This window comes from Gouania willdenowi, chromosome 4, assembly GCF_900634775.1.
Source record: "Gouania willdenowi chromosome 4, fGouWil2.1, whole genome shotgun sequence".
Taxonomy (NCBI): Eukaryota; Metazoa; Chordata; class Actinopteri; order Blenniiformes; family Gobiesocidae; genus Gouania; species Gouania willdenowi.
Window position 1 is genome coordinate 30,310,689 of NC_041047.1, and position 12,810 is coordinate 30,323,498.

Below are 12,810 nucleotides of genomic sequence, written 5' to 3' on the forward strand. Positions count from 1 at the left end.
TTTGTGGAGACAGCTGCATACCATCAAGTGATGAATACGCCTCTTCACCAACATAATGCAAATCACTGCAGAGATAGAACAACTACACATACATTATAGAAGACAGACCATGTGGCTTTAGACAACACAACGAAAGCCAGAAATGGATGAACAAACACAATGCCTCCATTCAGTAGACAAATCTAATGAGGCAACTTAACAGACACTATGATTTCCTCTTCTGGCCTGGGACCAGACCACCAATAAACATGTTCAGTTACTATTCAATGCATATTAAGGAGGTTTCACTTTGTCTTCCATAACTTTTAATCAAACATCTTTGATTTGCATAGACAGAGCATACGCAAAGGAATGCTGGGTGATGACAGAGCACCTTCTACTGATGTGGCACTAATTAGTAATATATATATATATATATATACATATATATTATATGACACAATATCAATTCTTTGGAAAACGGCGGGATATTTGCCGATTTCACAAGGTCAGTCACGATTCAATTTAGATTTGCTTTTATTCAGAGGTCTTGAATCAATTACAATTAAATACAATATTATAAACCTATTTAACACAATGAGTTACATTGTATCTAAAGCTAGAAAAAATACCAAGCAATTTTAATACATTTATTGCTGAAACATTTCATCCATCCATCTGTTTTCTGACACGCTTGTTCTTTTTGTCAGGGTTGCGGGGGTCTGCTGGTGCCTATCTGTGACTCTCATAGGGCGTTAAGCGGGGGTACACCCTGGACAGGACACCAGTTTATCGAACACAGACAAACAACCACTCACACTCTGTTTTACGAGCATTATAGAGACTCCAAACAACTAACAGTCATGTTTGTAGATTACGGAGGAAACCCACGCAGCATGGGTAGAACATGCAAACTTCACCGAAGTGTCCACCCCAGAGCTTGAACCCAGGTCCTTCTTGCTACAAGGCGGACGTGCTAACCACTAAGCCACTGTGCGTTTTGAAACGTTTCACATACTTATATTTAATCAATGGTTTGAGTTATATAAATTTGATTGGATTGAGTCTTAACCAAGCGATGGATCGATTCAGATCGATGGATTGTTACACACCTATGTAGTAATTGGGAATAAATGCATTCCCACATAGTTTCTCAGTGAGTTTTAAAGACACAGCATTGATTTGTCCAAACAATATAATCTCCCTGTGATCTGCAGGGTCTTTACTTGCCTCCCCCCATTCGGACTCAACTATTGAAAATTCAAAAGCACAAGGAAATAAAGCAATCATACTTATAAGAGTCTTGCATCAATAAGCTGAATAATGGCAAGGACGCATAGCCAGAGGGAAGACCAGGTGTAGAACCAGCCCGAGAATCGGATTGGCCACACAGTAGACCCCCAACACACACCCAGCCCTGAGCACAGTGAGTAAAGAGAGGAGTAACTTTAAAGCACTTGGTCACAAAACCTTTTACTGAACAGTGAGCATGTTTATCACTCACAGCTTGTCCGTACAGACGCACTACAGCGCTACCACTGTGGTGTGTTCACTGCCCTGTATAAAGTAGGACAAAGAACTCACCAGTCCAATTATTTTATTAAGAAATGATTGTGTGGGAGAGCAAAAAGGACCCTTAGAAATAAAAGTTTCAGCTCTTCATAATACAGCTGAAACTGAATTGCAATTTCACATCTTATATTCTGGCATTTGCATTGAGGTGCTTTTATTTCCAAGAACACACGAGTGCCGTGAGCGATCATAAAGTACGCCAGGTAAAACTGTCACCTTTCCCTTGATTGGTCCAAAGGTGTGTTATTATAATAATTACTGCAATTTTTGTGCTACATGATGCCATCAATCATCACTCAAAGGCAGAGTAAAAATAACACACCACTGTCTGCCTGCGTCTCCACTATCACAATAAGAATTTGGCAATTCCTGTGTTTTGCGGGACTTTTTTTTCCATAAATAAGGTATTCTGTGGCGCATACAAATGTACTGTATGAATACTTTTGTTTTTAAGAGATGCTGCTGTGGTTGAACTCAAGTCTCCATCATCTTCCCTCTCACACGATGTCACACTAAATCACATCTGGTGTTAATAAGGTGGAAGCATGTGCTATATTAATCCACTGGGCTTCCAATTATATATAAATCTTACCAGCTGACAGACCAGTGAGTGGTTCGTTGAAGACCTGTGGATGAAAATCGTGTCATGTGTTCTTTATCGACGCAGCGGTGTGATGATCCATAAATAACAGGGCTTGAATTTAAAGGAAGAGGTGTAGTTTAAAAGCTCCTATGTGCCCATGCTTCACTGACCCTCACATGAAGAAATGTCAAAAGTCAACATGCTGCTTAAAAAAAGACATGTTTATTGCATATAAAGTTTGATAATATTTTATAATAAACAGATTATTTGTACACTTGACACACTAATTGAAAGCAGCCTGTGCTACACCTCAGACAGTTGTGCTGCAGAACTCTGCTAACATACAGTCACACTTAGAAACATGTTTAGTGTTGACTGAGGCAGTACAAACATGGAGAATGGGTTAGATTGCTTTAACTTGGTCACAGGAAAGGGAGGTTTCTTCGTTTGTAGTAAACTTGTGTTGATGGTGATCTGGCTGGTTTACAAACCTGAAGTTATGAGTTAGTGTGAAACAGAGAAAGAGAGCACCTGAGAGGAGAATATCAATCACTAAAAAAAACCATGTCACAGCAGTAGAATTGAACCTAAAACAAGGCAAAACATGGACATTATTTATGACATCTGTATATAGACTGTAAATGCACTCCTGAAATCCTGAATGAGCACTGGTTTGGACAAAGTGTTTGAGGCTTTCCCAGTTTGTTACTCACACATCATGCTAGTGCTCCTAAACCCTGTCAAGTGTGTAGCTACTTCATGCATAGATCCTTCTGCTGTTGCTTTACATCACAGGAAGACATCAGATAGGGAGCAGATTGTCTGAGCAGCCCTACAGCTTCACAGCATTACTCATCGTTACCTGGAAGACAAAGAGAGAACAAAACATTATGAGGAATCATCACAAACAGAGGCCACGGGCAGGAGATATGACCCAGTACAAGGCTGGGAACATAGGGTTAATAGAGTACTGTTTATATGCTTCAGATGATTTATAAAAACGCTGAAATTCCACAAGATAACGTCACAGAGTGTAATATATCCGTTAGCCACAATGCTAGTGTCCCTGTTTCAAAGCAAAAGTACCATGAAAAATTAAACGCAGCTGATTGGTGTAATGCTTCTGCCATGATGTGTCACCAGGTAATCTCATCGCCAGTTCAGCTAATACACCATGAGCTAAACCCGTCTTTGTACCAGTGCCTTTTCTGATCTATTGTTCTTGTCCAGTGGTCCTCAAATAGTCTGACTTTGTGTCCCACTATCTTCCTCTGGAACCTTCGATTAGCCAGAATATCATACAAGCCCCTCTAATACAATCATCAGTAAAAGCCGAGCAGCAGGACAGTCCAAGCGAAGTGGGTAACAGAAAGACCCAAAACATAAACAAAGCTGAAGCATGAAAATGGGCTTTAGGGGGTGTACTACGAAGCTAGATTACCCCTTAATCGCACTAACTTTGGGGATTTAATCAGTGCGTGCTGTCCTACGAAGCTTGTTAACGGGCTAAATCACCATGGTAACTTAGGCTGAACGACTAACCTGGTCGGGACCAGGTTTTGTTCTGGCTAGGATCTGAGCAAGTACTAAAGCCCCGCCTCCTGACCAATTACTTCTCTTAGAAAATGACCTGCCCATTGTTAGAAGATCCTGGTTGGGGCAGATATCACAGCTGCGTTTAGGAAAGAAAGATTATTAATGGATAAATCCTTTCATTTACCAATGACATCCTTTAGGAAAGATATAGATTTATATCTGACGGACTGATCTACAGTCAGCTGATGAAGCCTGTATCTCCGTATGTGCGGACGGGTGAAGTCATTCATTCATTCATTCATTCATAGGCTATAGTGAGGCTGACAGCAATGTGCTCTCATCCCAGTGTGTGTGATAAATAGAGGTCTACCTGAATAGAAAAACGTGTGTGCTGCAATAAAGTTTAAGAGTTCAGAGCGCTGTTTGTTTATCGTCCAGTAAATTAATATCATAAATAATCTCATTTTTTTTTACAAGTGTCAGCAGCTTCCTGCCTGTGTTCTTTCATTCCTGCCTTTTCTGTAACAACAGTGTTGGTTTTGGTCTGAATTATGGATTTTAATTATTCATAACTTTAAGCTTAAGCTGAACATCTAACCTGGTCAGGAACCAGGTTATGAAGTGGATCAGATCTGAGCGAGTATAAAAGCTACGCCTCCTAACCAATCCGTGGGTGGTAATGCTCCTTGCCTTGTCAAAACTACACAGAAGAACAATCTCTCCTGGCGCGCTGCACTAACACTGTTGCTCTTCACTGTCATCATGGTTTTGAATTCATTATATTTGTTCAAGATCATAAAATGTTCCTCCATTGTACAAAAGGTCATTTTGCCAGGTTTCTCCATTGTAGTGATTGGTCAGATGCTGCAATCTCCACCCCTTTTATGGTAGTGCACACGTAGGCAGGCTGAAATCAAATGGCTTAAATTAGCGTGTTGTTATCAACCTTCGTAGGACAGCTTCTCTCTATAGGGAATGTTTGGTTAGGTGAAGCCAGCTAATGGAGATAAATCCAGGATACAATTATCTACCTTTGTAGTATACCCCCTAGATGTAGATTATTAGATTTGTTTGGTCTTCGATAGCTTTTACATTGCTCACTGAGCCAAAGCGAGTCCTCTGCAGAGACACAAGTTACATTTGCATAGTCAACTGCTCTTCACGAAGCAGTAAAAATAGAAAACAAAGGAATTGTTGAGCAGAAAAGTGTGAAACTACATCTGAAGGCTGCTTCTCTCTGGAAAAAAAGCTTTCAAATCTCGCCTTCTAAACTCCGCTGAGAAACAGAAAAATAATCACAAGTCTTCGAGTTAGAGAGTTACAGAGGAGTTCTAAACACTGCTCTCTACAGTAAATCAAATACTAGTGTATATCTATATCTGGCCTATTAGTTTCCCATGATAAGACATTTACAAAGTCAAACTAACCTTCCTGATACGCGCCATCGGCCATCACCAGGTGAAGGATGTTGGGATACAGATGCTGGTGCTCAGTTCCCAAAATACTCAGAACCAAACCAGAGCCCAGGTCAATATTCTCATCTTCATCCTCATGTATAGCCTAGTGAAAAACACAAAAACTGTCAAGTAACCAAAAGCAAAAAAATAAATAAATAAAAAAACCCTCTAAGGAATAATAAAAAATACAAATATTTCTTGCCTTAATTTTATTGTAAGCCTCAATAAACCTCTCAAAACCCATCTGCTGCTCCAGGTTGAAGCGAAGCTCTTCCAGACGGCTAAAGATGCTTTCGTGATGCTTGGCCTCTTTCTCCTGGTCATCATCGCTGCCATCTATTGGAAAACAATAACAGTTTGAGCAATGATACAAAATCTACCTTTTTAATAATCTCACATAGTTTAATAAAAGGGAGTAAAATGGGTGAATTAATGTTGTTTTTTAGATCATAACTATCTTTATAGAGCCTGTAGTAAACGGTATTCAGTTAAATACATTGTTGTGTAAGTGTTAGGCTGGTGGAATAGCGTCTAAATATGTACAAATGTACTAATGTAATGCAAGTCTAAAGAACACAGTTCCGTACAGTATCTCATCAACAAACTTTGTTTATATTCAGCATTTTTACACACTCATCAACTTAATCAGACTCAGCTCGTTTGCCAGTCAATGATCTTTAAATAATCAGATATGAATTTATCTACTTATCACTCAAGGCATTTATCATTTATTTATTATTTTTGAACTATATATAAAAATATCTCCACATAGTGAAGCCTATTTCCAATATATGCTTAAAATGTATGCACATAGACAGTGCCATGGAAAATACCCCTTTACATTCACAGCATCACAATACATCCAGATTAAACAAAGAGGGACAAGAGGAGAATAAATCCTTAATTCCACAATGTTCCAAACTTTAAAAACTCTGCTTCACGGAAAAATTGAAACAAAGGATTGACAGATTTGACCAGATGAGTGAATTATAAAAAGTAAGAACTAAATACAAGTATATTTGTAAAAAATATTTTTTTTATGGATTTCGTGTGTGTGAGAGGCTGCAGAAAGAGAAATTATCGACCTATATTTACCATACAATAAATTAAATTAAATTAAATTAAGCTTTAAGCCTTTATTGTCATGTATATGTTGTTACACATATATTGAAATTTGTCCTCTGCATTTTAACCCATCCCTGGGGAGCAGTCGGCAGCCATTTTGCAGAGCCTGGGGAGCAATTCGGGGTTAAGGGACTTGCTCAACATTCCACAATGATGGCCCAGGTGAGGTTTGAACCGGGAACGCTCTGATTACAAGCCCAGCATCCTTAACCACCAGGCCACCACTCCCCAAAAAAAAACGCAGTCCCCCACTACCACAAATTATACAGTAGAGATTCCCACATTTGGGGAAGTCGTAAGGGTCAGCGCAGCCGCAGTGCAATGGCTAAGCCTCTTCCTAGGTGAACCTCCTACATGATCAAGGTGCATCTCCCCTGCCAGGTAAGTATATAATATTATACTTATAATATAATATTGGTAGTCATTTGTAGTGCTTTTTCTGTCCATATATATATATATATATATATATATATATACATGTCTGCATATGTAGTCTTATGACACAAAAGCCACTACCATATCCTAATATGAAAACATTATCAGGCAAAAATACTCAAAAAGAGAGGGCAGTTATTTTTCCACCGATTTCGAAAAAGTAATATGTGCTCTTGTTTGAGACATGTTAAAAATAAATATTGAACTTTAAATAGTTTTCAAATTTTTCAGAGATTATGTTTTTTGTGGAATAACTCCAGTGGTACATTACATTAAAGGAGGCGTAACGTGTTAATTACATGTGAAGTGGGAGGCCAGCAGCGACATTGCACTGCGAAAACAGGTCAGACAAGAGGAGCCCAAAGCCAGGTCGCTAACCACAGTGCTGAGGGTTCCAAAGTTGCTGAGGGAAGGCAGGCGGAGAACACAGGAGGGCCCTCGGTGGACATTTGCTTCTCTGAGGGTGGCACCGAAAACACCCCTAGAACACCAACAAAACTCAGAATACCAACAAATCCCATCAACCAGGAGCTAGGCCAGAGAACAGAAAGAAAACAACCTGGGCGGAGGCAGCCGGTCCAATGGCCGAAAGCAAATGAGGTGGCAATTTGGCAGAAGCTTGACAAGGACCTCAGCATCATCCTTGAGCACTCACTGCATGGTCAGGTGGAAAGCAAGTTGAACTGCATTGGTGACATCCTGTACGAGGAGTGCAGAGGCAGGTTTGGAGTAGTGGTTGAAAAGCAGAGCAAGGGCCCAAAGCAGAAGGGGAAGAGGGAAAGAGAGATAGAGCATTTGGTGAAGAGGCGACGTCAGCTCCGAAAGCAGTGGAGGAAGGCAAGCAAAGAAGAGAAGGAGGGCCTGGCGCCACTGTGGGAGGAAGTGAAGAAGAAACTTGCAAGCCTACGGAGGGCAGAGCGCTTCCGCGAACGCAGAAGGCGTAAGGAGAAGGAGAGGAGCGACTTCTTCAAAAACCCCTTCAAGCATGCAAGACAGCTACTGGAGGACATGAGAAGCAGGAAGCTGGAGATTACACAGTCTGAGCTGGAGACTCACATCAGGGAGCAGTACAGTGACCCAGCAAAGGCTACTCCCCTGGGATCCCCAGGGTGTGTTCCTCGCCCAGCCCCCCCCATCCTTCCTGTTCAATACTGCTCTCCCGAAACTCAGTGAGGTAGCAGAAGTTGTCTGGAAAGCAAGAGCAGCCTCAGCGCCAGGCCCCAATGGGATACCTGACAAACTGTACAAATACTGCCCAGGGATCCAGAGGCATCTGTGGAACCTCCTGAGAGTGGCCTGGAAAAACAAAGTCATCCCTTCAGAGTGGCAAAGGGCTGTTACAGTTCTCATCCCGAAGGAGGCAAACTCCACCACCATTGACCAGTTCAGGAGTATCGCGCTCCTGAATGTAGAAGGGAAGATCTTCTTCTCCATCCTGGCCAAGAGGTTGACCACCTATCTGATAACCAAAGGGGATAATGACACCAGCTGCCAGAAGGCCGGCGTTTCAGGTTTCCCAGGGTGCGTGGAACACTCTGCAGTCATTTGGGAGCAGAACCAGAGAGCAAAAAGAGAGAGAAGTGACCTACATGTGGTGTGGCTGGACCTTGCCAACGCATACGGATCCGTCCCCCACCAACTCATCGAGTATGCCTTGGACTTCTTCCATATTCCTGCCTGCATACGTGCCCTGGTCGCCAAGTACTTTGGAGACCTTAAGATGTGCTGCACCCATCAAGACTTCACTACAGGCTGGCAACAGCTGGAAGTAGGCATTGCCATGGGATGTTCGATCTCGCCCATCCTGTTTGTCGCAGCCTGCGAGATCATCCTAATAGGGGCAAGGAAGATGGTCGGTGGAATGAAGCTACCATCAGGTCAAAGGCTACCACCAGTGAGAGGCTACATGGATGACATCACCACCATTCTTCAGACAGCAGCATGTACAACAAGACTGCTAAAGAGGATCGACGAGCTTGTGGGGTGGGCGAGGATGAAGATCAAACCAGCCAAATCACGCAGCCTGTCCCTCAGGAAAGGGGTAAAAAAACAACTGTACCATCTTTGTAGCAGGCGGTGAAGAGATTCCAGTGCTGGCAAGTCAACCCGTCCGTAGCCTGGGTCGCACCTACACAGCAGACCTCTCTGACAAACAGATGGGGGAAACAGTGAGAAAGCAGCTTGCAGATGGCCTGGCCAGGATCAATGAAAGCCAGCTCCCCGGCAAGTACAAAGTATGGAGTTACCAGTTCATACTGTACCCAAGGGTGATGTGGCCTCTGAAGATGAGTGAAGTCCCCTCCTCAGTGGTAGACAAGATGGATAGGCTGGCCAACTCATACATCAGGAAGTGGCTGGGACTGCAGAGATGCCAGTCAGACGTAGGCCTCTTCGGCAGGAATACGTTACAACTACCACTGCAATCCATTGGGCTGGGTTACAGGCAAGAGAAGGCTCGGCTGGTGCTGGAACTGAGGGAATCCAATGACCCACTGGTGAGAGCAGCTGGCTCCCAGATACAAACAGGGAGGAAGTGGAAAGCCCAGGAAGAGGTTGCCATGGCAATCAGCAGGCTGAAACATCGAAACAACAATGAGCAGGTCTTGGGAGGAGTGAGATCCCCCGCTTCTGGTCAAAGGCCTCCAAAGAAGAGCGGAGAGCCATGGTGGTGGCAGAAGTGACGAGGACCGAGCAGGAGCGCCTTAATATCAAAGCGGTGTCGCAAAGCCGGCAGGGAGGCTGGATGTCATGGGAAGGTGTCACAGACAGGTCCTTGTCATGGTCTGACCTGTGCAACATCCCCCAAGCCAGGCTCAGCTTCCTAATCAGATCCACCTATGACACCCTACCTTGTCCCAGAAACCTCCACCAGTGGTTCGGTGCTGAAGAGACCTGTCCCCTTTGTAGTACCAGCAATGCAAGCCTCCAGCATATCCTGTCGGGCTGCAAGATAGCATTGTCCCAAGGCCGCTACAGGTGGCGACATGATCTGGTGTTGAGGATGTTGGCAGAGGTGGCAGAGTTATACAGACAGGAGGCTAAAGGCAGTCCTTCGGCTCCAGCGAGACAACCCATCCTGTTTGCAAGGGCCGGAGAAAATGTCAATCCTCCTCGCCAGAGAAGTATGTCAAGAGTCATCACACCTGGCAGCGAGTGGTCCATGAGGGTCGACCTGGGGAGGCAGCTCCAGTTCCCCAGGGAGGTAGTAGAAACATTGCTCAGGCCAGACTTTGTCATGTGGTCAGAGCCACGTAAGACCATTATCTTGGTGGAGCTAACTGTTCCTTGGGAGGAGGGTATGGAGGCTGCCAACGAGTGGAAGCGGTCTAAGTACGCAGACCTGGTCGAAGACTGCAAGAAGGCTGGCTGGAAAGCCATCATGTGCCCCTTCGAAGTGGGATGCAGGGGCTTCGTCGGGTCCTCAATGGTTCGCCTACTGCGCAATATGGGAGGCATAGGAGCAGGGTGTTGAAAAGCCATTAAAGAACTGGCGGAAGAGGCGGAAAGGGGCAACTTTTGGCTATGGCTGAGGAGGAAGCACAAGAGTTGGGGGGCAGATAACACCTAGGGCATCAGCAGGGGGTGGCAGGGAGAGAACCCTGCCATCGCTCTGCCACCAGGAGATGTACTGGGGTTAAAGGAGCGAAACATCTATGACTGGTGGTCCCCAGCTGATGACCCATTTACGCCCAGGGTGGTGTTCAGATTAACACACATGCAAGGGAAGCACCGGTGGAGGTGCGTTAGGCAGCAATGCCCAGCAGGTAGACCATCATCCTGTATCTTCATGGAGATATAGATAGAATGTGACCTAAAATAAAGTTGCATATATCAGTATTGATTAATCTCAGAAATTAGGTGTTGGATAATATCAGATATTGGCAAAAAGCTAATAATGAACACCACCAAAAACCTCTTAATGTATTTTGAATGTTGGAGATTTCTTGCTACATTGAGTGCATTTGCTTTAAATCTATTAATGTTTGTGGGTTAAAATTAAAATGTCTGAAATGGTTATTATCTCCTGCAGCTGTACTTTTTGTCACACATGGTTTACGTCAGTAGATAAACTCGCTGTAAGAAAACAGTTTGATAGCCTCTCAGGCCCCACACACGTCCTCCTACCTGAATGCCACTCTTCATTGAGGTGCCCATTATTACTAAGCATCTCTTCTCCCACGCCGTTGGAAAGCAACTCCCCAGCATCCTCATCACCAGGGCTCCCATTTGAGCATTCCTCATCTTCTTCATCCTCCTCCTCCTCTTCATCATCATCATCCTCCTCGATGTCCACAGCCATTCGATGGTTTTCCTTTTCCATCTCTGCAGCGATGTCGTCCAAAAGCTCCTGGTCTCTGTTCACTGGAGGATTCCCATTAAAGTCTCCATCTCCGACCTCTGATTGGCTAATGGCCATGTCACTCTCCTCTTGAAGAAGTCGCTCCATTGAAGCCCTAATGTCTCGCAAATCTTCATCCTCATATACACTAGGACACAAGACACACATGTAATAGCAGTCAGATCGCCTAGAAAGGATAAAGATTTGACCAAAGTACTCTTTTATTCTGCTGTTCATCAGTGACCGAATGGGTCGATGTCCAGGGCCCGGTTATTCAAAGTATAATAATCAGCTCGGATTCTGGATAACGTGTTGGATCAAATCTTAAAAATGGGGTTTAAAAAAAAAAAAAAAAAAAAAACTTAATTAGTAGGGGTGTTGGAAAAAAATCGATTTGGCGATATATCGCGCAATTCTCGGATTGATTCAAAATGCATCCATGTCAAAATGTATTTTTTTTTTTTTTTAAACTTTATTTAACCAGGAAAGTCACTGCAGGAGACATTGTAACTGCTCAAAGAAGTGCTTTGAAACCTGGGCATGTTGACCAGCTTGTGTTTTTTCAATAAAATCTAAAAAGAAACAACTTTCTGCATTTATTTTTTGCTCTAGTCATATACCTCAGTTAAGTTACACTAAAGTCAAAGTTGGTTTAAAAGCCACAGGCAGATTGTATGTTATTTTAAGTTGTTGGCACATGGCATGTTAAAGCCAATGTTTTGAGTGTAAAATATGCCAATAAAATATATTTCATACATAATGTTCTCATGAAGGTGTACACATTTACAGATTAGTTGTTTCTTAAGTCATATATTTAAAAAATTGGACACGAATCGTATCACCAGATGCCAGGCAATACAAACCCCTAATAATCAAATTAGATCACATAATCCAATCTTGGTTTTGATCCGGATCAAACCTTTAGTTTGTGTTTTTCAGAACTTTTTAGTAGGATTGGGATCACTTTGAGCCAAAAAATCTGGATTAAACTGATCCCATCAGAAAGGTGGATTCAGAGCAGATTTCAGGCTCAAAATGTAATGACACCTTCAAAGTGTATTAAATAATACTATTTATAGATCATGCAGTATAGCCTACAATTTATTTGTAAAGATTTAATTTTATTTGTTCATCCATCAGGCTACAGTGATTAGTTAGACTATAACAGTATAAGGCCTACAGCAAAGTAGAAAGAGTTTGGTCTCATAAACACGTGTCAATACTGACCACAGATAATATATCTAATTATGTCACTAGCTGATGTATATTCATCACAATCAAACATAATGTTTTGTTTTTAGATAATTTTTTAGTGATGCATGCAATCATAAAACAGGATAATAAAGCAATGGCATCACTGGTTTTAGAAATAAAAAACAATTCCAAATCAGAAATAGGACGTGAAACAACTAGTTAGACACTGTTTGCTGGTTCTGGTTCTGGCAGAATGCAGGAGGTTGATGATGGTCTCCAAAGGCTTGTAGCACCTTTATCAAACAAAGATGAGCACCCGTTATCCAGATTTGGTGATCCTGAAAACTTTCTATTCGGATCAGATTGATCCAATCTGATGATGCTTTAAAAAACCAGCTGATGATGGATAGCAAAAAAAGGATTACAAATCTGGATCAACTTAATCCGGATTAAACCTTTTGAAAAACCGGGCCCCAGTGTCAGTTATGATAAATCTATTAGCTGGGCTAAAAAATAATAAAGGAAAAAAGAGCATTTACTGAATTAAAAAAAGAAGACAAATACTTTTTTTTGTAATCAAACCATTTGGT

General features: G+C 42.5%; 1 protein-coding gene and 1 pseudogene across 5 annotated transcripts in view; both read right to left on the reverse strand.

The window, feature by feature from the left end:
* Window positions 1-2,334: 2,334 nt before the first annotated feature.
* Window positions 2,335-12,810, reverse strand: part of nek1 (NIMA-related kinase 1) — a 29,612-nt gene continuing 19,136 nt past the window's right edge. For 4 of the 5 annotated variants that reach the window (XM_028444593.1, XM_028444594.1, XM_028444592.1 and 1 more), the window contains 4 exons: window positions 10,813-11,174; window positions 5,330-5,463; window positions 5,098-5,230; window positions 2,335-2,996 (listed from right to left, as the gene is read on the reverse strand). In XM_028444593.1, the coding sequence (XP_028300394.1) occupies window positions 2,983-2,996; window positions 5,098-5,230; window positions 5,330-5,463; window positions 10,813-11,174 (643 nt within the window). In that variant the 3' untranslated portion in view covers window positions 2,335-2,982. Of the gene's footprint in view, window positions 2,997-5,097; window positions 5,231-5,329; window positions 5,464-10,812; window positions 11,175-12,810 lie in introns of those variants that run through there. The other variant, XR_003673906.1, reaches the window with a different exon arrangement.
* On the reverse strand, window positions 6,485-6,641 carry LOC114462684 (uncharacterized; annotated as a pseudogene).